The sequence below is a fragment of the Salvia splendens genome, chromosome 14, assembly GCF_004379255.2.
Source record: "Salvia splendens isolate huo1 chromosome 14, SspV2, whole genome shotgun sequence".
Taxonomy (NCBI): domain Eukaryota; kingdom Viridiplantae; phylum Streptophyta; class Magnoliopsida; order Lamiales; family Lamiaceae; genus Salvia; species Salvia splendens.
Genome location: NC_056045.1, coordinates 29689249 through 29712768, shown reverse-complemented (window position 1 = coordinate 29712768; position 23520 = coordinate 29689249). Strand labels below are relative to the sequence as shown.

Below are 23520 nucleotides of genomic sequence, written 5' to 3'. Positions count from 1 at the left end.
CGATATCTCGTATCGACCCACCCCTAATTTGTCCTATGTTTGAGCAATGAGAAAAATGTTGTACTGATAAACCACATCCAACTTTTTCTAGGTGGGATACACGCATTACTATGTCAAGTGTCTACTAATGAAAACACACGCTCCTTCTCTATTGGAATCAATTATGAATGAATAAACATTGCATAAAATTGTCTAGATGGGTTTAAATACCGATTTAAGCATTCAATCCTTTTGCTTTTTTTCTTTACATAAAATAGCAATTGTTCCAATCTAAGTCATTACAAAAAAATAGTGTAGATGGATTTAAATACCCAACACGCAATCAAAATGGGACTCAAATTCATACTAGTAAATCAATCGCTTACCAACTTAAGTCATATTTATAAGTTTGTTTGAGTATTTTCATGACAAAAATATATATTTTCCAAAATATTAACTTTAACTAGTTACATTTGAAAATCAAGAATTCGTTCTATGTCGTTGTTTTAATAGTATGGCTAATTCATTTATCTATCTTTGATATTGCTCTTTCATTCAAAATTAAAACCTATACCAAAAATAGAATACTTTATTGCTGATTTGATTCGATTATGGTACAACATGTGCATCAACAAGCAAAATTTAAAATTTGATTACTATATAATTTTGATATTACTAATTATTTATCACATCTTGCCTACTCCTTTTATTAGGGAACCGATTTTGATGATAGATTAGAGTTTTTTTTTTCTTCGTTAATTTTATTCTTAATTACTGAAAAAAGAAAATTATTGAAAGCAGTCAATATTCAACATGAGACTGATTAAAAATCACTAAACCGTCGTCTTCTTCTTCCCTCCGCGAGTCCTCAAACCCCTCAACCGATTCTCCGCAGGCAACCCACATTGCACCCCCACCCACCCACCCCACAACCCCACCCTACCCCTGCCGGCTTGATTTTCTCGCAATCGCAGATTTGCAGATCAATTGTTGCTCGACATAATCTTGATTCGCTAATTTCCCATTCGTTAATCATAACTCTGATTCACCAAGTCAACAAATTATCAAATTCCATTCGCGCCCATATACTTTTTTTCTACCTCTTTCAAAAAAAAAGTTATTCTCGTTGGTCCGTTCGATCTTCGTGTTTCAGCTCGAAGAGAAAGGCGTGTTCTTTATTGCGGTGTCGGCTGGAAAAGCAATTGAGCTTTTGAGGTTCGTGTTTGGATATTAGGGTTTTTTGTATTATATGCGTTTCGTTTTGGGGGGAAAATTATGAGGGCGTGTTTGATGATGTTTATTTACCTTTTGTGTTTAGGATTTTGAATGTGGCGATGATGAACCAAGGAGAAAACGCAGAAGCTGCTGCCCCTGTTGAGGTAATTACTCTTCGCCTAATGCATATTTCAACCAATTTAAGAGATTATACTCCTGAATGGATTATAAGATTTGCTTTTTTTTGGGGTTCATTGGAATGATTGATTTGTGTACCTTTCAATGGTCAGGCGAATCAAACGACTGAGCAGCCGCAAGCTCAGACATCTGATTTTCCTCCTAACGGTGCTCTGGCATCATGGACCACACAAGGGGAGGGTCATAACTTGAGGGAGAATGGAACTGTGTCTAGTTCTGGCTACAATCATGATCAGCTGCCGGATACGTCTGTGGGGAATGTTCAAGATGGTGTGAATGCGGCATCTACTGTCTCGGTGTCAAGTTCAGGGTCTACAAATGTGGCACAAGGGTATAATGGTTATGCTGCCTATCCGAATACTGACCCCTATGGATATAACAGCACGGGTTATGCAGCTTACTACAATCAGTATCAGCAACAGCCTGGTCAGTATCAGCAGCAACCCAATCAATATCCGCAGCAACCCAATCAGCCCAATCAATATCTGCAGCAACCCAACCAACCGAATCAGTTTCCGCAGCAACCCAACCAACCGAATCAGTATCAGCAGCAACCCAATCAGTATCAGCAGCAACCCAATCAACCTAATCAGTATCAGCAGCAGCCCGATCAGTATCAACAGCAATCGAGTCAGTATCAACCGCAAACCAATCAGTATCAGCAGCAGCCTAATCAGTCTTATCCCCATCATGTAGGAGCATACCAAAACACAGGTGCTCCTTATCAGCCTATTCCTTCATTTCAAAATACAGGGTCTTATGCTGGACCTGCAAGTTACTCAAGCACTTATTACAATCCTGGTGATTATCAGACGTCTGGAAGTTACACAAGTGCCACATATGGTACACAGACCAACTTGTGGCAGGGAGGGCAATATGCGCCATATAGTTCTCATCAGTATCCGAGCTATAGTCAGGACTCCAATTCAGCCTATAGTTCTTCCGTTGCAAATGCCCAATATCAGCAGCAGTATAAACAGTGGCAGGATTATTACAATCAAACTCAAACGGAGGTCAGCTGTGCTCCTGGGACAGAGAATATACCGGTCTCTGTTGCATCTAGTGTTACTAGTTCTGCTCCTGCTGGAAACATTGAATATACAACTTCAAACAACCAGATACCTGCAGCTTACACCCCTTCATGGAAACCAGAATCTACTTCATCTGAATTAGCTCCTGTGCAGGTTTGGTTGTCTCAATTGCTTGTTATTATCTTGTCAGAAAAAAGCATTAAAGGTTAAAGAACTCAAAATGCATTGACATCATTATCAATTATCTTCTTTATCTAAATTAATTGATATATGTTGCGCATTTAAGTTTATAATTAAAAACATAATGCAAGTATCTTCGTCAAAAAGATTGAGGCCTGTTAAGCTGCAGCATCTCCCGCGATGTAGGAGGCCCACTTTGCACAACTATACACCACTGTTTGATATTAATGCGACCTTTTAATGCTATAAGGTCGCGTAGTATTCATGACCAGGGCATGGATAGAAAATAAGTGCAGTTGACTTCTTCTTTGTATATTTATGTAGGTAACAGTTTGCTATTTGAATGATATCTAAAGGATTTTATGCATTAGGAACTGTGAATGAAGTTATAGGTGTAAGCAATAATCAGCGTGCTATTGCTAAGTAGGCTCTTTTTTATTATTTCATTCATGTAATAGACGGGGCATGTTTCCATTTTCCATCAATTGGTAAGTAGTTCTTCTTCCCTCGTAACTGAAGATGTGAAATTATGCAAAACAATTATTAGTTTGCTGTTTTCCCATTGAGTACATTTATTACATGTTGCTAAGCCTTTCCAAAATACCTTCCAATTAGAGTAGGTGTCAGAATCTGAGCTCATATTGTGGTTTTGTTGTCAGCCCGTGGCAGTTAGTGAAAGTACACCTGATGGTTACTGGAAACATGGGACTCCTGCTTTTCAGAATGGCCCATCAAACATTTTACAGCCACATGCTCAAAAGCCACCAGAAGTAATCTCTGCATATGAAAATTTCCAAAATCAACAGAACTCTACATATGCCCAAGCGTCTACATCACTATATCCAGCTCCTTATCATGTTTCTCAGAGTCATCACACATCCTTTCAAACTCTCCCTCCACCTCCAGAGCCTTTAGATTCACGGAAGACAGGCAAAATGCAAATTCCAACCAATCCAAGAATTGCTCCAAACCTTTCCACGATTGTATCAAAGCCCAACAAAGATAACCTAACAACTACTACAAGTGTAAAACCAGCCTATATCAATGTTGCAATGCAGCAGCCCAATGAAAAGGTTGTGTCACAAGAGGAAGCTGATCCCACACTCAAGGTCAGCACTATTTACTATGTTTCATATCTTAATCTTGTTCGGTTGTCTTCACTTTCAGTTACCATAGCCCTTTTATTTATTTATCACATTCAGAAATCAAACTTTACGTGCCATAAAAAGTGTTTAGAGTTTATTGGATGAAAAAAAAGTGGAAATTTAACCCTCTTACTTTCAAGTAACATTGTGTTTATGGTGGCAATGGACTAATTTGGAAGAATGTGAGTCAAAAAGTTGGCTAATGTGGAGGCCCTAAAGGAAATATTTGAAACATTTTGGCTGAAATGAGTGAAATTTTATTACTTACAGAATGTTATTGTTTAAGATATAAGGATCATTATTCATTCAAACTTAGGTGGGATCGAACTTTTCATAATCAGGTCTGTTGGCATTGGTTACATTGTGAATTTGTGGTAATAACCAATCTGTTGTTAATTTAATTGAATGAGTTTGAGAGCCCAATCTTGTTAACTGGAGTTTGAACTCAGATTGGTCTCTGCACATGGAAATATGTTCTTTCCTTGAATGTATTATGCTTCTTGCCTTGATCTAATTTTATTTGATTTAAGTAATTTATGATGCATATGCTTAGCTAATAATTTACTTTTATTCGCTTCAGTTCATGGCTGTCCTGAGGGGCATGCCATTTTATCTATCTCAAAGTTAAGTTATGATTCACATTATAAACGAGCAATGAGAAATTGAGAATCTGCCTTTGTTTCTTTGGCAATGGTTGTGTTTTAATTAATTTCGTAACCTGTCAACCATCTATACTGAATAAATCCACATTGAATTCTGCATGTATATTATGCCATCATATTTGTAATTAATTGAATAAAGAATGCTTGCTAGATCAATTTGTACTGTATTTATTATGTTTCCTTTTGCAGCCTGCTGTGTTTCCGAAGTCATTACGTGGTTATGTTGAGAGGGCTTTAGCCCGTTGCGTGAATGATAAGCAAAAGGCAGCTTGCCAAGCTGTCATGAAGGAGGTATGCTGATTTACTGATTATGACTAGATCTTACTTTGCAACAATTAAATGTAGCTGGACAAAATATCCTTTTGAATGATGCAAACACCACAAATAAAATATCTAGGCTGACTTATTCTCACAAATCACTTATCTTGTGTTAACGTTTAAATTGATGCATGTTTTCTTTAGAATTGCAGATCATGATATATTTGCTTTTCTCAAAAATAACATTGATATTATTAACCACTTGCCCAGAACTTTTCTTTGGTGTGGGATGCCCTGGAAATTGATACATGGTATAGGGTGCTCTGTTCCAATGCATTAATTTGAAGTTACAATAAAAAGAAGATAATTACATCAACCACTTACTTTTTATTTGGTGGCTTTTGGCCCATTCATGTGATTCGTAATGTTCCTATGAAATATTTTCAGTCATGTTACTTGTACAATTAGATCATTTTCTACTTTTTTTCTCACTTCAGCATGGTGTAAGAAATTTGACTTTGTATTCTTTCCCCTACTCATCACTTTCTCTTAGATGTATTTTGACGCGGAAGTCTTTTTAGTAGGTATATTGAGTGTTTAAAGCAAGACATTTTATTTTATTCAAAGTATTAGGAAAATAGAACTGTCTTCATGACAAGGGATTTCAGTTCGGGCTTTTTCATAATTTAGGATTTGCCATAGTTCGTAGAAAATAAATATGATACTTAGTACGTAACCTAATGATGTTTGGTCTGATTGTTTAATGTTTTTGCTTCGCAATCTGATGACAAAGTTTTAAGCTCATTTGTCCCCCACTCCCAATCTTTTCAAACAGTTCCTCTTTTTCTATGGGTTCTACTTTCATTTTCTTATCTTTTATGAGTTTAGCAAATGAAAGTAGATTGAGATTGTGCCTGGTGCTTCATAAATTACCTTTAATGTGAGTTGTGACTGGATGATTGTAATAGTTAAATTTCTACCTGAAGCCTGAGGAAATTTAGTTCAGTATTCTAATGTTCATGAATCTGGGATACTGATTATGATTTGATTTATCATGTTTGGAACAGTTCTCGCTCAGCTCTGGTTATATTTGGTAGTTGCCTTCAATTGCTTAAATATATCATGTTTTATTAGAACACTATGTGTTCATCCTTCAGTGCTGATAATTTGCTATCATTTTTCATCTAGGTTATAACAAAAGCAACAGCTGAAGGTACACTTTACACAAGAGATTGGGACATTGAGCCTCTTTTCCCCATCCCAAATACCGATGCAATTGACAAGTAGTATATTCTTTTCATCCCATGCAACAAAAAATAATTGCTGTGAGATTGAGTAACATCTTCTCTCTCTCTCTCTCTCAATACGTTTCTGCAGTGATACTGAGTTTCCAGCACTGACTTCTGCAACACAAAGAAAGAGTCCCACTCGGCGTGCCAAAAGTAGATGGGAGCCCATTCAAGAGGAAAAGGTGGCTGATAAAACTTCTAATATGTCTTTCGGAACCCCAAAATATGGTGTTTGGAACAACAAGCAGGTACTCGTGAGAAATTAGCCGAAAATCATCTTTTGTTTCATTGCTCAAATTGCAGGTGCTGCTGGATTGCATATCACATTGATAATTTTTACCCATACCTTTGCCAGGGTGCAACTTCTTAGAATTTCTAGCTTATAAATGTTAATTAAGTTATTGAAAAATATTACTTGATTTATTATGCAATGGCTAGAAGGGGTGTATGTAATTTCTAGTGGATATGTGTGGGTGAGATTAAGAGGAGTGATATAAATGCCAGCTTTATTTAATACTCCACTACTTCTTTATAAATAATCTATAGGCTCGTGTGCCCAAAATCATGAGTGCTATATCTTAAACTGATTCTTTTTATATCTGAGTGACCAACCGTGTTCATATGCACGTTGCAGTTTTCAGGTGGAAAAATAGAGAATAAGGTGGGTTTGGGCACAAAATTTTCTTTTACAGATCAGAAAATTTTCAGTAGGAATGCTGCTAGACCTATAAAGAGACAGCGTCTTGGTGAGGAAATAAACACAGCTGATGGCGGCGATACTTCTAGTGATAGCGATAAGGAACAGAGTCTGACGAAGTACTACTCTGCTGCTATTACGCTTGCTGACACACCAGAGGAAAAGAGAAAACGTGAAAACCGTTCGAAACGTTTTGACAGAGGACATGGAACCCGGGCAGAAAAAGTGAAGTTAAGAACAAAAGATCATGGTGCTGGTAATTTGCATGCTAGGCGGGCTAGTGCTTTGATTCTTAGCAAAACTTTTGATGAAAGTGGGAGTGAGGCTGTTGAAGATATTGATTGGGATGCCCTTACTGTTAAGGGAACCTGTCAGGAGATTGAGAAACGCTACCTACGCCTTACTTCTGCACCTGATCCAGCAACGGTAAGCTTCTCAGCTTCTTTTTTTTTGTTTGAAAAAGAAATCAGTGTGATTATAGTCATGGAAGTTTATGTTCTGTGATTAATGCTAATTTCAGGTGAGGCCTGAAGAGGTGTTACTAAAAGCTTTAGAAATGGTTCAAAGTTCCCAAAAGAATTACCTCTATAGATGTGATCAGTTAAAATCAATCCGGCAAGATCTTACCGTACAACATATACGTAATGAGCTTACAGTAAAGGTATTTACATTTTTTCTGCTCTTATCTCATCATTCATTACGTGCTGCTCGTTCCCATAGTTGTTGATTTAATGTGTTCTTGTACTGATAACCCCACTGAGTAGTTTATGGTCATTGTTTCCAATGAGAAAACTGTGTGTGATAATATGAGCTTCTATTTCTTGGTTTACACTGTCAGCTAATATCATGTCTGACATCATTTTAGGTTTATGAAACTCATGCTCGGATGGCCATAGAAGCTGGGGACTTGCCAGAGTACAATCAGGTTAGTCCTTTCAGCTTTATGATTTCTTGCATACCCGGCTTTTCATGCTGATTTTCGTTATTTTGTTTGGTTGTATTAGTTAGTCATCTTATACGCGATGACCTGTTTTGCATGTCAAGTGCCGATCACAATTCATTAATATTGTAAACCATGTTTATAACCTTTTACAGCTCTGCCTTTTTGCATGTGCAGTGCCAATCACAATTGAAAACTCTTTATGCAGAAGGGATTTCGGGATGCCATATGGAATTCACAGCATACAATTTATTATGCGTTATATTACACTCCAATAATAACAGAGATCTTGTGTCAGCAATGTCAAGGTTTGCTACCATGCTTGGCTTTATATTATCTATTTGTTGCCAATCCACAAACCAAGAATGAAGCAAATAAATGAAAAAGACTATAAACTATTCTCAAGTGTCATTAGCAGAAACATTGAATAGTCTTGTTTATAGTTGATTATCTTGTCTCCCCTGCCCGTGGCTCACCCAACGATATATTTATTCCCACAGAATCCATATATTGGCCCGTTTTCCTTACGTAGTTGAAGTTTAGTAGCTGCTGAAATGCTTCTTTTAGTTCCAAGGATATAGATTGGCTATAGCTTGTATACATAAACTGTATCTGCTATTTCATGGTAGATGTGGATTTATGGTATTCCTTTTTGCTATTGTTTTCTTTTGACAGATTACCACATGATGCCAAAAAGGATATAGCAGTAAAACATGCTCTCGCAGTTCGCAGTGCTGTCACATCAGGGAATTACGTGATGTTTTTCAAACTCTACAAGACGGCACCAAATCTTAGCACCCTCCTTATGGGTTAGTTATTGATGGAATTATACGAGTTATTATAATTATGAAACAACCAGTCCTTTGAATTGCCCGCTGTTAACTTAATATATCTGACTACATTTGTCAATGCAGATCTATATGTTGAAAAAATGCGATATGCTGCTGTGAAGTGCATATCTCGTTCATACCGTCCTACGGTCCCTGTGTCGTATATTTCCCAGATTCTAGGCTTCTCAAGTGCAACATCTACAAGTGAAGTAGGCGATGAGAAAGAAGTCGAAGGCGTGGAGGAGTGCATGGAATGGCTCAAAGCTCATGGCGCTTGCCTTACTTCAGACAGCTCTGAGGAAACATTACTCGACACGAAGGTAATTCCTCACCCCTTTCGTGGGCAGATATGCTCATTAATCTGTTGTTTGGCTGGATTCAGACGATTCATTCGTTCTTTTTTGGCCATCTGCTCAGCATTTTCTTTAATTTTTTTGGGGGTGTCTTCTTGGTTAATGTTTCTTTGCTTGTGTAGACTTCCGTGTCGAGTCTCTACATGCCAGAGCCTGAAGATGCCGTCTCTCATGGTGATGCAAACCTCGCGGTTAATGATTTTTTCACTCGGAGTTCAGCATAGGACCTCGTTCGGAGAGCCAGACGTGACCTAGTAACTGATAGGAGTGTTGGATCATGGGATGACAGGCTCCGGGAACGACTGCCTCAGCCACGTGCTCAGATCGAACAACTATGCCGGGTAAGATGACGCCACGAGAGACTGCAACGGTATGATTCAGGAACTCACCTTTGATGGAGAAGGATTGTGTAAGCCAATTGACATGGATTGATATTGAAGTAGAAATCATCATTCTTTTGATTACAACTTGAGATATAAAAAAAGTAGCTAAAGCTACGTTGTTGTATCGTTAACTGTATGTTCATCACACCTAATTTCTTGTATTTTGAGTATTGCCACAAAATGTTTTACTATGATGAAACTATTGTTTCTATGATGAAACTATTGTTTCAGGATTTTTAATATTTCAATATATGAATGTGTATGGCTTCATTTCATATTACAATGTAGTATATATGATTACAACTATGAAATGGTAAAATGGCTTTTTAACTGCAGTTTGATAGGATAGATAATTTATCTATCTTGCAATAATATAATGAAAAATGACTTAAAACGTGTATTTTTATTATTTATTTATCTTCTTTACCAAATGTTTGAATCCGAAAATTATAATTACATGATCAAAAGTGACTTCAGCATGTTGTGTCTCATTCATTTACGTGGTACCCTAACACTCAAATTATCGTGGGAAATTCTGAAAGTTGTTACATACTGTGTGAATTAATATACTCTCCACAATTATAAGCAAAACCCATCTTAAAACCCTTATAATATTTTTGGTTTGATAGGTTCTTATAATTAATAATTTATGTTTTAATAGATCCTCAAATACGTTTATATAAATGGATTTCATTAGGTTGTCAGAGGACGAGAGAGTTAAAAATAATAAAGGAAACATTAAATTTTTATAAGATTCTCTACCTAAAATTTATCTATATGTTGAAGATTTACATAGAGGAGTATTGATATGTTGCGTACCTAGTATGAGAGTGTAATTTAGGCAATAATTCCGTGTCATTCATTTTATAATACGTGTGGTACAAAAAGATTTTTCCGAAAATAAATTAAATTCTAGTGACAAACAAAATAATCAAATCCTAACAATATGTGGAAATAATAGCTAAACAAAATAAATTGAACTAGCAAAAGATATCAGGGGAATTAAGAGCTACTTGTTGAAAACGAAGAGTTTGGCAGCATGTCTATGGTGGCGTCCAGCTCCGGCGATAGTGATAGGAAAGGGTCAGTTTATCATTTTCTCTACTTCGATTAATCTTGTAATTAATTGTTTATTGAATTATTTCTCAACTTCGATCAATCTTGCAATTAATTGTTTATTGAATTAATGTTTGCCCGCTTTGAATCAATGTCTACAATATGCAATCGATTAAGTGTTTGTTTGGTAGCCTAAATAAAACCAAGATATGAGTTATATGGATATTATTTGACTGTTTGGTAGATAAAATAAGGCCATGTTAGACCATCAAAGTCCATCTCAGCCCGCTGACGCCCGGAGCGAATTAGTTCAAAAGGATGGATTATTTAACATGCCAAAAAATGAAATAGCATATCATTATCTTAAAGTCCATCTTAATTATTTATCTTGTCTGCATAATAGTTGTGTGAGATTGCTGTTGCTGTTTGTGATCAGCCTTGGTTCCGTGTCATTATATATAATCTTAACTTAATAATTTATTAGATCAAGTTTAATTCAATTTCGAATTTAATGGTGATGTATTTCATTTGACTTATATGTAGGAAATAGCTTGCTAATGAAGCTGATGTAATGGAGGAAGAAGGTTTTGAGCCGTACATTATTTTTAGGAAGGTCAATTTAGCCTGCAACCCGTGAGCTGGCCCGAATAGCCCACTAAATTTATAGGGTTATGATTGAAAATTCCCAGCCCGATTAGCTCGCACCCGATTAACCCGCAACCCGTTACGGTCAGACCCGAAAACCCGATGGGCTGGCCCGGAAACCCGATAGAATTTATATTGTTCTATTTGTTTGACTCTAATTCGACACCTCATTGATTATTTTATAATATAGATTACTGAAAAAATAAATTTCCATTTTATATATTAAATATATAAATTATATATTAAGTTTTTATTAATATAATAATAGATAAATGAATTAGAAACTTCAAATTCACTAAAACATATATTTAAATTTCTAAACATGCTTTAAAATTTCTTGATGTTTATGTTTTATTTTGCATAAATCTCAAATATTAGTATTTGATCATGTTTATGTTTGAGTTTACGCATATATCTCAAATTTATCATAATTAAATATTTTACATTTTATAAATATAACTAATTTTCACAATTATTTATTGGATTGATGGCATGTTAATTTTATCTGTAGCAACCCGATTAACCCGATGGGCTAGCCCGAAACCCGAGCTTTTAGGGTTAGGGTTGAACTTTTATAACCCGATTAGCCCGCACCCGATTGACCCTCAACCCAAATAGGGTTGGCCCGAAACCCGATGGGCTGGCCCGATTGACATCCCTAATTGTTTTTGTTCAAGGTGAGCTGATGTTCGATGAGGAAGAGGTCGAAGCACTTGGTTTGGCAATATCGGAAGATTTTGTCATACGATCCTCATTCGACAACCGGAGTTATGTTGGTAAATTGTGTTTGATCAGTTTGAAATATAGAGATGGCGACACGTTCTTGTTCCAACTAGTTGGAGCTCTACGCGAAGCTCTTCTGGATCCCATGCTGAGAGGCAAAACCATATGCTTCGCAAGGAAGGTGATGGTGTGATTTGCGAGTAGTAATGTCATTTTAGCAGTGGAACCTCATTTTGTTACTATAACTTTTCTTTAATTTGGTTTGGATGGTTTTTTTATTATGATGTTTTAACCTTTATTTACTTTAATTATAATTATAATAAATATTTTCAAGTGTATATTGTTGTAAATTGATAATGACAAAGTGCATCTTATATAATTGATTGATGATAACAAAATTTCAAGATGTTTTTAGTGAAGAAGAATGTGACATTCTAGGTCTCTCTAGGAGTATTATGTTTGGTAAGAAAAATTAGGTTTGAAGTACTCTGATTAGACCCAATCTACAGGTTTGTGACCAAAAAAAAGTTTCGGGCAAAGTCAGCTCAATGGTCAGTTTGGACCAAAAATATTGGGCCGAGGGCTTGAGCCCACACGAAACTTATAAAATGGTAATCTTAAACCAAAATAAAGCTTCACACTCTATGTTCAAGCCAATAAATACTATATTTACAAATATATAAGAGAAATTTTTCATTAAAAAAAATTAGGTCAAATTTTGGTTTATCCTGCAATTATGGAAATCAATCAGAAAAATTATGAAATTTGGATTATTCTTAATTATCCCAGAAAAATCATCATTGATGAATTAAACAATATTGTCTAGCTATAAAGAAAATGGCATCATCATTTGGTTGATAAATGTGAGCAATATATTACATGCAGACAACAAAAAATTTTCACCATGGAAGGGTTGAGAATAAATTCAAATTGCAAGATTGTTATGGCAAAATTGTGTAACATACCATAATTTAATCAAACTTCATAACTTTGTTTTCCATTTGCCCAGTGAATTATATGTCACCTTAAAGACAAGCACATATACTTACCACTACATCACAACAACAACAACTACATTAGTAATCTTTGTTAATAACCATATAAACGAAGACTCTTTAAATTCTTTGGCCTCCTAAATTTTGTGTTGACAAATAAATTGGGACTTAATCATATACTGTCAAAAGGTAAATACCAGAACAATTAGCAAATCACTTCCCCATGAATCTAATGCACATTCTCATTTTAAAGCAATCCCCTAAATACTAGTTATAATCCTCAAAAGAATCCAACACAAGTTACAGTTTTAAACCCAAGTGACAACCAAATAAAATAACATCCATGGTTCATTTATTGAAAATCAAACCATACCAAGAATTCACCGGAAAGGTTCTTGAATTTGTTGAGAAAATTCCTACCTTCATTAACATGTGTAACACTGTAGCATCAAATTCAAAGCCTCAAAGAGTTCTCCTGCAAATGAAAAGTGGATTACCTCACTTTTATTCACTTATAAAGAACAATATCTTTTGCTTAATTAATTACAGACTACAGCTAAAATAGTAGCCCTATGAACTCACATGCTCCTTGACGTTGGCGCTCGCCTAAATAGTTTCCTCATGATCTTATGTATCTTCGTCTTCACTCTCCTCCTCATCCGTATATTCATCTTCATGTCCTCATCCGCACCCTCACGACACTATATCCTCAACATAAATGCCAATTTTTTAAGTATAAACTTGAAAAAATTATCCTCAACATTAATGTCAACTTTTTAGTAGAAAATGATAATCGTTCCACAACACAAAGCTACTAACTCTCTTAAATTGCTCCACATTATTCACATACTTCCTTTTATCCATTGCCAATACTATTTGCGGTAGACTAGACAACACATGTTTTAATACAATATTGGTAAAGTAAAAAAGAAAAAAAATGTCGTTGAAGTGTTGTTAGCTGTAATTGAATAAATATGCGAGATAGAATATGTGGCTATAGTCATGTTGCCAAAAATGAAATGGTTCAGACAAAATGAATAAACATGACTATTAGTTGTGGATGGCGGAGTATATAATACCTTCGTCAGCTCTCCTAAATTGGCGATTTCTTCATGAACATTCGCTTCCTCCATATCCGAATGACTGGACTCGGATTGATCATATCCATGCCTGAAAATTGATACATAAATAATTGGAAGTTTTTTCAACCTAAAACACTTACTATTACTTATATATTGAGACTAAGATATGATATGATCTGCAGTTGGGAGGACTAACCTTTCAAATATGATAGTTGTCGGTTTCTCATCAAAAGAAGAAGAGGTAGTAACACGAAGCACACCATGAGGACCTGGTTGTAATTGGGTGGCCCAAGTCATAGCTAAAGGATTGCAGTCCTCTAATTCAATCTCTTTGGTACAGTGTTCAAAACGATTAGATATGGGGATTTCAGTAAGTTTGTAGCAATGTTTCAGGCTTAGGTTTGTAGGCATTCCGTAAGGGTATGTTTGTATCATTTTCACCAAATCACTCTCTTCAATTAGAATATAACTAAGACACATTGTCATATTACAATGTGAACCCTGGAAGGCGTAGGATCGCAATTTGAGAGCTTGAAGATATGGCAGAGAACCAATGACATCCATGTATTTCCATGGAAAACCCATACCACTCAAATGTAACTTTTTCAAATTACATGGCAACTTCAATGCCCCATCAATCATCGGGAAAACATGACCTTTCTTGATGACTGGATTTGTGATACTGAGTTTTAGAGTCTCTAAGCTTTCAAGTGTTGAAATGTAATCAAGGCAACTCAAAAGATTGTTATGATCCTCATAAGGTGTGAGCTCAATCTGTATTCCTAACTTCTTTATCTTAGGAATTCTTTGGGAGAGTTTGAAGATTGTACAAATACTAGCATTCACCCCTACCAGAGTTGTGAGCTTTTCCAATGAAACAACATGAGATGGAGCTGCAAGGCTTTTTCCCAATATCTCGATATGCTCTAACTCTTTCATGTCCCATATTTCCATTGGTACAAATGATGGCGCTCCACGACGTCTAATTTTCATATGTGGATGGATAATCAAGGCTCGAAGGTTAAAAAGTTTAGATATGGTTGAAGGGACTTCTCCATTGCAAGTTAGAGCAAGGTACTTTAGTTGGATTAGGGTTAGGATTTCTATTGGGAAAATATAGAAACGTTGTCTAAGAGCATCTATAACCCTTAACAACTTGAAACTGACATCTATTGGGATTGGATATTGGTGGCAAGGACCATAGAAAAGGAGAAATCGTGCAAACGATGCACAGTTCAATCTCACTGAGTCACGAAAGTCTTTGATGCCAAATAACATGTTATTTTCGATACATAAGCCACGCTGACCGTTTAGAACTTGTTCTTCGGCATCAGTTAACTTATTTAAGACATGATAAAACTTGTTCTTACTAGCTTCTTCTCTACACACGTGCCGCCATGAAGAATGAAGCCAAAAAGTTTTAAACTCGTAAACGTCAAACTCATGACAATTTTTATCAACACTCTTTAAGATGCGTAAAACAATGCTGTAGTCATACGCCAGCTCTTTCAGATATGTACATCCCGATTTATACCCAGAAAGCAATCCCTCAGCCATGAGCATAATGATGATCTTAGAAGGGGGTGTTTTGTAATCTCGAGGGAAAACTCCCATAAACAGAAAAATCAATTTAAGATTTTGAGGTAAGTAGTCGTAACTTGGGAAAAGTACCTTTGATATTTCATTACATGCATCCCATAAGACTGAATTTCTCCTTTCTGCCACATCATTCCAGTAGACCGGGTCTCTGCTATGCTCGGATATTGAAATGATGCCAGCAACTGTGACGATCATGAGAGGGAGACCTTCACAATGCTTGGCGATTTTGGCGGCAACTTTTTCAAGTTGAGGAGGGCAAATCTGATCACCAAACACCTTCTCACATAGTAGTTCCATGCTTTCTTCTTCATTCAAAAACCGCACCTCATCCCCACGAAGATAGTGACTGTCCATCAATTTTGGATGTCGGCCGGTAGACAAGACATAAATACATCCATTTTGGATGTCATTAAAGAAATCGTAAATTCTATCCCTTGCATCCGTCTCCCATACATCATCCAGCACAATGAGGCAATTCTTGCCATGCAATCTTTCTTTCAAACTGTTGTCAATTTCTTCGTCTCCTAGAGTGATTCCAGTTCCGCACAGTTGAGCAAGAATGCCTTGTAAGATTTGATCGAACGGCTGAGGTACCCGGCCTACAGTGACCCAGGCGCGACACTCAAACTTGCTATGAATTTGTGGATCTTGATAGATTTGCGTAGCAAGAGTTGTCTTCCCAACTCCTGCCGTTCCAAATAGATGTTGGAAATGAATCCGGTTGGAATCTCCCACAAGTTTGGTTTTGAGCAGTTGGAATTGGTCGGATAATCCAATCATCTTTGAATTGGTTCCAGGGAAACCAATTGACGAGGAAATAAGTTCATCTTGAGGCATATTCTCCACTTCATAAATGTAGGCCTTCTCCATATCCTGGAGCTTCTGGCTAAATGAATGAACTTCGTTTTGAAGAGTCTGCAGATCAACGGAGACCATCTCCGGAAGAGTTTCGAGTTGAGAAGGAATCTGTTGAGTGAGAAGGGTCTCCAAAGAATCTTCGAATTTCCAGATTATATCTTTGATTCTTCCATCCAAAGCATTCACCCTCTTCCTGCTCCGGCTTGGGCTCGTCTGGTCCAATCTTTCCAGAATTTCTTGCCATGGCTCCAACTCGTTGGTCACGCCTTGTATGATTTGTTGAGAGCGACCAACAAGGCTAAAACGAGAACATTGGAGAATATTGTTGATTGTATTCCTAAGAGAAAGAACAGCACCATAAGCCGTCATTTCTCCGGTCGGAATATTGGTGGTGGTGGAAAGAATATATGAGACTGATCAACTTGCCAATTTCAGTGGAGAGCTTAAATTATCTGTATGAATATGAATATGAATATGAATATGAATATGATAAAACAGAAAGAATGGAGAATGTGGCTGTGGTAGAGTATGTTCTATCCTAAAACCTTATCTAATACAGTAATAAAATCCTCCAATACTGCTGACACGTGGCATATGATTATTTTATTACCTGCATCACCATTTGGCATTTTCCTATGGAATTTAGGTTGGGCCGATATGCTTAGAGCATCCAGGTAAGGGGACACTTCCAGCCAATTTTTTTTTTTCACGGCCACTTCGTATTTATCGGAATCCATAAAAAAATGTCTGTAGCATAGTGGACACTTTTTTAGCCGCTTTCACTTTAATTTTTTATTTTTATATTTTAATTCAATTATAATTAAAATTATCATACTACACATAATTAGAAAAAACGGCTATAATTAAATATATTAAAATTGAACACTAAATTTTCGTCAATTCCGCCGCCCGAGGCGCATCCTCCTCGTCGGCTTCCCTCTGCACCTCTTGAATCAGAAAATTCCACACGTTATTCCACAAATCGTCCATTTTTAATACCAATGGAATCCACAAATTTTAATGAGAGAAAATATGAATAAAGAGTTGGAATGGTGTGAAAATAATGAGGGAAATGAGGTGTATTTATAGGTAAATTAAATAAATTTTTTAAAAAAATGAAAAAAAAAATTGTCCGCCCCGCTCACCGCCGCACTATAGGCCGGCGCGTCCTCGACGCCTAGTCGTCGATCGCCCTTCCGCACCAAAAAAAGCGTCCGCACCGGGGCGGACACTTCTCCCGCTATACTATAGTTAGCCGCGGCGGCGGTTCAGGGCCGGCCGGCGCGCCGCCCCTATAGTGGATGCTCTTACAGTTATCTTAATCTAACCGCCCTAATGGTAGACGATTAAAAATTGTTAGTTGAGCTCCGCTGCTTTCATAATTTTCTTGATATCAGAAAAATTGAACATAATACTATGACATTATTATTACCTTACGTTGGAGAAGATGCATCAAAAGAATCTAGCTTCCTGCCACATCAATGCTTTATAAGACACGGCGTTTCACCATAGTATATCCAAGCGGCACTCTTGCAAGGCTGCAAAGAACGAAGTCCCTCTTTGTTAAAACGGCAATATAAAGCATATTTTGAGCCATTATAATGTTCCTTGAGAAATCAGTTTCCCCATCGATTTCCCGAGAGAATTTCCAATCAACCGCATACACCCTAAAATAATTCACACATGAAGCATAAAATGTGAGTGCTCAACTAATACCTTCCCATGCTTGACCATATAAGATGGAAGAGAACCTACCCCGTGATAATCTACTTTGTCTCCGTATTTTGTAAGAGACCATATTTGCATAACGAGTGCAGCGACATCTGCATGTTTTTGGCAGCACTTCACTTCATTTGGAGCTCTTGATCACTCTCCTTGTGTCCACACTGAGCTCGAATTGTCATCCGAGCACAACGAACCAGTGCAAGTCTGTTGGCGCCAATAACACAATATTCAGCACTGCCGAGCTCAGTAAGCAAATTGCTGCAAGAATTACATAAAACAAGTAAACATATTGAAAGCACAGCTGTCTGAGCTAGATTAGAAGATAAGATGAAACTGACATTTGCAGTACGAAAACCACACGTAGCAGTAACGTTACTACACAATAGAATCAGTCATGCTACTATTTAGCGTCCTCGTGCGCTAAAGGTATTTCATCCGTTATTATTCCCCTATTTTTCATTTCAACGAATAGATGCTGAGCTCTGTCAACATTTCGAAGCTTTTGGCACTCACGGAGCAGGACCCGGTAGAATACCAAATCATGGCAGATCTTCTTCTGATTCATTTCATTTATAAGCATGTCAGCTATATCCGTGCGTCTAATCTTGAGAAAGCCGTCAATTAGACATGTGTATGTAACAACAGAAGGTGAGGCACCCTCCCTCACCATCTCCTGGAACAGATTCCATGCCTTCGTCATATCTCCATTCCGACAAAATGCAGCTATCATTGAGGTATACACATAGTTATCGAGAACTATGCCCTCAGAGTTCATTTCTCTGAATAACTTATATGCATCTCCCACTCTTCCTGCAGAGCCTAACACATTAATCAGAATGGTTAATGTGATCACATCAGGACAAATCCCAACCTTCAACATTCTTGTATACAACACTAAGGCCTTCCCCGGGCTCGCCTGCTTAGCAAGGCCATCAATGAGGATGCTATAAATTACATCGTTAGGGGGTTGATTGGATTTAAGCATTACAGGAATGACCTGTAATGCCTTCCTCAACTTGTGCTCTTCGCACAGCCTGTTGACAACTGCAGAATAGGTAAACACATTAGGAGAAACGCCCAGGTTTGTCATTTTATAAATCAATTGCAGGGCTTCCTCAACCTGCCCTTTACTGCAGTATCCGTGTACAATATGATTGAACAAGTAAGGATGGGGCAAGAAACCAGCTTCTACCATGATATCAAGAAAGTTCAAGGCCTTATTGCAGGAACCGATTTTACATAATCCTAGGATCATACTCTCATAACTGACATAATCAGGAGCCAAATTATTATCCAGCATATCCTCTATAAGTCTATTTGCAGATTCCATCTCACCCTGCTCAGAAAATCCAGCAATCAAAATGTTGTAAGCACGAGTGTCATATTCACATCCAGATGCCCCTATCTTCTTGAACAAAAACAGTGCAATCTCCATGAATCCATTCCTTGAAAGTCCTTTTAAAACCGAGCTATAGGTGACAATGGACGGTTTGATGTTACATCTCTCCATTTCCTCGAGCAAGCTAAGACCTCTCTCTACGTTTCCGTATCTGCAGAAACCCTCGATCAGGATACTATAGCTATATACATTTCCCGCAATTCCAGAACTCTTCATTTCACGAAAAACCTGCATAGCCTTATCTAGTTCGCCTATCTTCACAAATCCATGAATAACTATAGTATAGCAGTAACAGTCACATGGACGAACGTTACATTTCAACCCTCGGATATAGCTCCAAGCAACCTCCAGAGCACCAACTCTGCACAGCCCAAGGATGAACGTACCATATGTTACAATGGAAGGACTAATACCAACTATCTCCATTTCCTTCATAATGCTACTCGCTTCTTCAATGTCTACTCCATCCGTTCCACGAGGCATTCTGCAGTAAAAACTCATCACAACTTCATAGGTGTGTACATCAGGAAATGGTCCACAACTCTTCATTTCCCTGAACAGCATCCTCACAGATTCCCTCTCATTGGCTTCCCCCAAGTGTTTCAGCAATAAATTGCACGATCGGATGCTAGGCTGAATGCCAAGCTTCCTAGCCTGTGCAACCGCAGCCAGCGCATTCTCAAACAACAGATTCAAAGCAAAGAACTTCACGAGCACATGTACAATGAAATTCAACCCTTCTTCATCGCTACAACAACACAATAAAGCATGCGACACACAAAACAAATTGAGCTCAGCCTTTTGACAGTAATACACAATCTTCCTAAGCAATGCATAAACCTCCATTTCCATCTCAGTACGCGCATATATATGCATCAACATATTAAAAGCTAAGAACGATTGATCAAAACCATACTTCTCCACTGTCGCAGTAAAGCAAACATATCTCGCAATCCTCACATTCAAAGTCTTGAGAACTCTAACAACAGCGAAAAACAGAGCATTGCTTCGACACTCACCAGATTTTACCGCTAAAACATTAATTTCACTCTCTGAGCTGCTGGAATAATCACAGTCTTCCACAGCAGAGACGCGGCTGTACAAATTGCGGAAGATGTTGCTATCGTTTACAGCTGTGCAACTTCTACGGAATCTCAATGTACCGGAAACTCCAAACTTCAGAAACAATGGGGAATTTCTGACGAAAAAGCAGCCACCCATAAAAATAAAAATTAAAAGTAATAATCCAATATCTACGCCTACTGACCAGCAGTGAGTCTTCGAATGCCTCCGGTAAAGTGTCTGTGGTGGCGGAGGCCGCCATCCACGGCGGCGAATGGTGCTATGAAGTGAAAATAATTTGCAGAGAATTAGAAAGATGGAAGTGTTGGAAACTGATGCACAATAGAGGAAACAACATTTGATGGGCTAACAAAAATGGGCCGAATACTAAGAAGCATGAAAATGGGCCAATTTATATAATGAAGACGGGCTTGAATTGGGCCAAGACAAGGCATGAAGTGGGCCGGGCCAAACTGAAAAAAAACAACGGAGTTTTTGGAAGCAGGTCGATTGAGAACTTTAACTTTTGGGGATTTCACGTTCATTTCCAGATTGAACCGATTCAGGATTTTCTAGTCCCGCCGCCGCCGTGGTGTCAATGCCGCCGTCCCCTGCTGCCATTTCAGTTTCTACCGCTACCTTTTTAGACAGTAAGCTCTGATTTTGGTGATGTGACTGATACATGTGTGATGGTAGTGTTGGAATGTTCGATCAATTGATTGTTATAGGCAAATTAAGATGCAGTTTTGTTTATCTTCATCACACAGGAAGAGAAACGTATTGATCGTGTAGCTGATTTTGTTAAGAAACTGGTATGCTAAACTAGTGCATACGAATTTAATTTCTGTTGCTCTTTTAATTTTGAATTTGCTCTATTTATGTGTTTTGGTTGAATTCAAGGGCTTGATTTTTTACTTAGGTCGCCATTTTGCTCCTCTTTTACCGTTTTTATTCAACACAATTCTAATGAGTTTGTTATGACAGATTGAAGTCGGAAACAATGTCGTTCATGAAAGGAGATTTGTTGTCAAAAACTCGTAAACTTGTTAAAGGGTTTGCTAAAACGGAGCCTGTTTGGCTTAGGTCCATGGAAAAGTAAGTTTTCTCTTATGGTGTGTTTGTTTGTTCTCTTTGCATTTGGTTGAAAATTTTCAAAAATGTGATACATTTTGCCTTACTATTTTGTGGCTTTAGGGCTCCGCCTGCTACGTTTCCTCATGCACAGAACAAGCTTAGGCAAATAACCCTCCCCGAGGATACTTACGTGAACAAGTTCTACCAGAAGCATCCGGATTCGAAATTTGAAGATCCAATCAAGTAAATGGTTTAGTTGATTCTTGTTGCTATGCAGTATTAAGTGTTAGATTTTGTGTATTTGGGTTGGTTAATTGTCTTGCTGTGAGATTGATTTAGACTAAGAAATATTCTTGTGGCTTTGCTAGTGCAGCTTAGTAATTTAACCAGTTTGTGGGTTATGGTGAATTAAGTTAGGTTGATATTTCATTTTGCTGTTTATTAGGTTGATTTTTATGTGAACTTGCACCCGTGTGGTTCGTTTACAGGTGTAGATTTGTGTACAGACTAGTCAATGAATTAGCTAAGTGAGACGTCTTAGATTTTGAGTTTTGTTAGCCAACTAGAAAGATGGTCATTGAGATAGTTCCAGTTATATGTAAGTGAATTGGAATTTGTGTATGGATGAGAAAAAAATTTAATATTTGAGAGAGGAAACAGTTTTATGTAAGCAATGAGGGGTTTATTAGCTTGCTGGGTTTTGATCTTTCTTATCTTCAAAAACTGTTAGCTAGGTGCATTGAGATTTTGCTCTTAGATGCCATATGAATAACAGCCTTGCTCCTATAATGCCGTCGCTGCATAACACTTATTCAGCTTGCTACGTTTTATCTTTCTTAATGCTGCTTTTAAATTGTTTCATCAGATCTCCCCCCTCCAATGTCCTACGATATAAGTCTTATTTAGGGGGAAAATTCTTGAAAAGACTTTGAAAAATGTATAGAAATTGTAAACAAATCACCTTTCTTGTTCCAACCTAGGATATTAAGTTTACCCTTGTGTGGTTATTGATTATCCACATTCATTTTATTTCAACAGGGTTTCTAGCTTTGATCCTCCTGCAGCTCGTGAATTTGCTTGGAGAGTGCTCGAGTTGAAGGAGCAGGGAGTTGATGAGATCGATGCCATGGCTGTTGCTGATGTACGTAAATTGCTCCCCTCTCAAAATACTAGCCTAAATTATGATGTCTCATTTTATGTGGCAATTGAAAAATTATTGTTTACTGTTGTGTTAGACCGAGTATCGGGCTGAAAGAAAAGCCAGAAAGCAGGCCTACGCTCGGCTGAAGCAAATCTCAAAGCTTCAGGGAAAGAGACTGCCTCCAAACCCCTGCCCAAGTGCTGTCAAGGAGATTCAAGCAGAAGAAAGAAAGCTTATCAAGGACCGGTTCTTCAACCCCCAGTCGCGCAAAATTGTGGAACGACTTAAAGAGGAGAGAGATGCAATGTTGATGGACAGAAGGTGAGCCTTTTCTGGGTTATGATGTTGCTACACCATTCCAATGCTAGCAGTAAGCAGTTATCATCAGTAAATTCCTGTTTTAGTTCATCCCTTCGCCTCGTCTCGAAGGCCCAGAATTTCTTCAAAGTTCACTACTATGAAGATCATGCTACCATTATTGAAAAAGTGGATTATTTTGCTTCCATTTGCTATAAAAATTTGTTTTGGGTTTTCCTTGGATCTGTTGCCTAGTAACTAAGATTTTATTTTGTTTGTATTATTTCCCACTTATTTACTGCTGAGTTTATGGGGATTTATGATCTAAGAATTACCCCTACTATTATAATCAATCGTTAGAGAAGATGATGACACACAACTAAGCGTTGGAGACGAACACCCTTAAATAGACAACGGCCCATATGTCAAAGGATCATCCATGAGAGAACATTGATGAACAACTAACCGTTATTCATGGTGGCGAACACCCTTAATTAGACAACGAAACATACTATGTCGAAGGATCATTTAGAAGTACATTTTGTGCTACAGCCCTTCCTATCTGATAGAAAAGGATCCCATTATCCTGAACCGATCTTACCTGGGATCGCAAATACCAAGCTTGTCTATGAAGAGCGGATCATCCACAGTGGTGCGGATGTCACGGTCGACATTTCGACGGACTTCCTAAAAACACCTCCTGC

The 23520-nt window shown here is 37.6% G+C and overlaps 3 protein-coding genes across 10 annotated transcripts; 2 read left to right on the top strand and 1 right to left on the bottom strand.

The window, feature by feature from the left end:
* The first annotated feature begins 902 nt into the window (after positions 1-902).
* On the top strand, positions 903-9435 carry LOC121765068 (SAC3 family protein A-like). The gene is made up of 14 exons (XM_042161116.1): positions 903-1194; positions 1298-1358; positions 1485-2576; positions 3263-3712; positions 4600-4701; positions 5857-5951; positions 6046-6205; positions 6592-7080; positions 7175-7315; positions 7520-7579; positions 7772-7902; positions 8270-8403; positions 8509-8744; positions 8900-9435. The coding sequence occupies exons 2-14, from the start codon at positions 1314-1316 to the stop codon at positions 8999-9001; spliced, it is 3237 nt and encodes a 1078-aa protein (XP_042017050.1). The 5' UTR covers positions 903-1194; positions 1298-1313; the 3' UTR covers positions 9002-9435.
* A 3338-nt stretch (positions 9436-12773) lies between these two features.
* Positions 12774-20610, bottom strand: LOC121764609 (pentatricopeptide repeat-containing protein At1g63070, mitochondrial-like). 7 transcript variants are annotated; one of them, XM_042160619.1, is made up of 6 exons: positions 17874-18101; positions 17551-17785; positions 13858-16570; positions 13659-13749; positions 13162-13280; positions 12774-13054 (listed from the first exon to the last, which is right to left on the bottom strand). In XM_042160619.1, exons 3-6 carry the CDS (start codon positions 16485-16487, stop codon positions 13042-13044), a joined length of 2853 nt encoding a protein of 950 aa, XP_042016553.1. In that variant the 5' UTR covers positions 16488-16570; positions 17551-17785; positions 17874-18101; the 3' UTR covers positions 12774-13041. The 7 variants fall into 7 exon arrangements, with proteins under 7 accessions (XP_042016553.1, XP_042016555.1, XP_042016554.1 ...); XM_042160621.1 differs by having other exon boundaries at positions 17551-17656; XM_042160620.1 differs by lacking the exons at positions 17551-17785; positions 17874-18101 and adding an exon at positions 16729-16865.
* A 213-nt stretch (positions 20611-20823) lies between these two features.
* On the top strand, positions 20824-23150 carry LOC121763551. Of its 2 annotated transcripts, XM_042159590.1 has the most exons (6): positions 20828-20954; positions 21072-21116; positions 21289-21399; positions 21499-21621; positions 22417-22519; positions 22614-23150. In XM_042159590.1, the coding sequence occupies exons 3-6, from the start codon at positions 21305-21307 to the stop codon at positions 22842-22844; spliced, it is 552 nt and encodes a 183-aa protein (XP_042015524.1). In that variant the 5' UTR covers positions 20828-20954; positions 21072-21116; positions 21289-21304; the 3' UTR covers positions 22845-23150. The 2 variants fall into 2 exon arrangements, with proteins under 2 accessions (XP_042015525.1, XP_042015524.1); XM_042159591.1 differs by lacking the exon at positions 21072-21116 and having other exon boundaries at positions 20824-20954.
* The last annotated feature ends 370 nt before the right edge of the window (positions 23151-23520 follow it).

What these genes read in the sequence shown, in the direction of transcription:
- LOC121765068 (XM_042161116.1), top strand. Translation starts at nt 1,314, where the DNA reads ATGATGAACCAAGGAGAAAACGCAGAAGCTGCTGCCCCTGTTGAG. An exon ending in AATACCGATGCAATTGACAA is followed by an intron (nt 5,952 to 6,045) that starts GTAGTATATTCT and finishes ACGTTTCTGCAG; the next exon opens with TGATACTGAGTTTCCAGCAC. An exon ending in TCTTAGCACCCTCCTTATGG is followed by an intron (nt 8,404 to 8,508) that starts GTTAGTTATTGA and finishes TTGTCAATGCAG; the next exon opens with ATCTATATGTTGAAAAAATG.
- LOC121764609 (XM_042160619.1), bottom strand. Translation starts at nt 16,487, where the DNA reads ATGACGGCTTATGGTGCTGTTCTTTCTCTTAGGAATACAATCAACAAT. An exon ending in ACAACTATCATATTTGAAAG is followed by an intron (nt 13,750 to 13,857) that starts GTTAGTCCTCCC and finishes ATCAATTTTCAG; the next exon opens with GCATGGATATGATCAATCCG. An exon ending in ATTTAGGAGAGCTGACGAAG is followed by an intron (nt 13,281 to 13,658) that starts GTATTATATACT and finishes TTGAGGATATAG; the next exon opens with TGTCGTGAGGGTGCGGATGA.
- LOC121763551 (XM_042159591.1), top strand. Translation starts at nt 21,305, where the DNA reads ATGTCGTTCATGAAAGGAGATTTGTTGTCAAAAACTCGTAAACTTGTT. An exon ending in AAATTTGAAGATCCAATCAA is followed by an intron (nt 21,622 to 22,416) that starts GTAAATGGTTTA and finishes TTATTTCAACAG; the next exon opens with GGTTTCTAGCTTTGATCCTC. An exon ending in ATGCCATGGCTGTTGCTGAT is followed by an intron (nt 22,520 to 22,613) that starts GTACGTAAATTG and finishes CTGTTGTGTTAG; the next exon opens with ACCGAGTATCGGGCTGAAAG.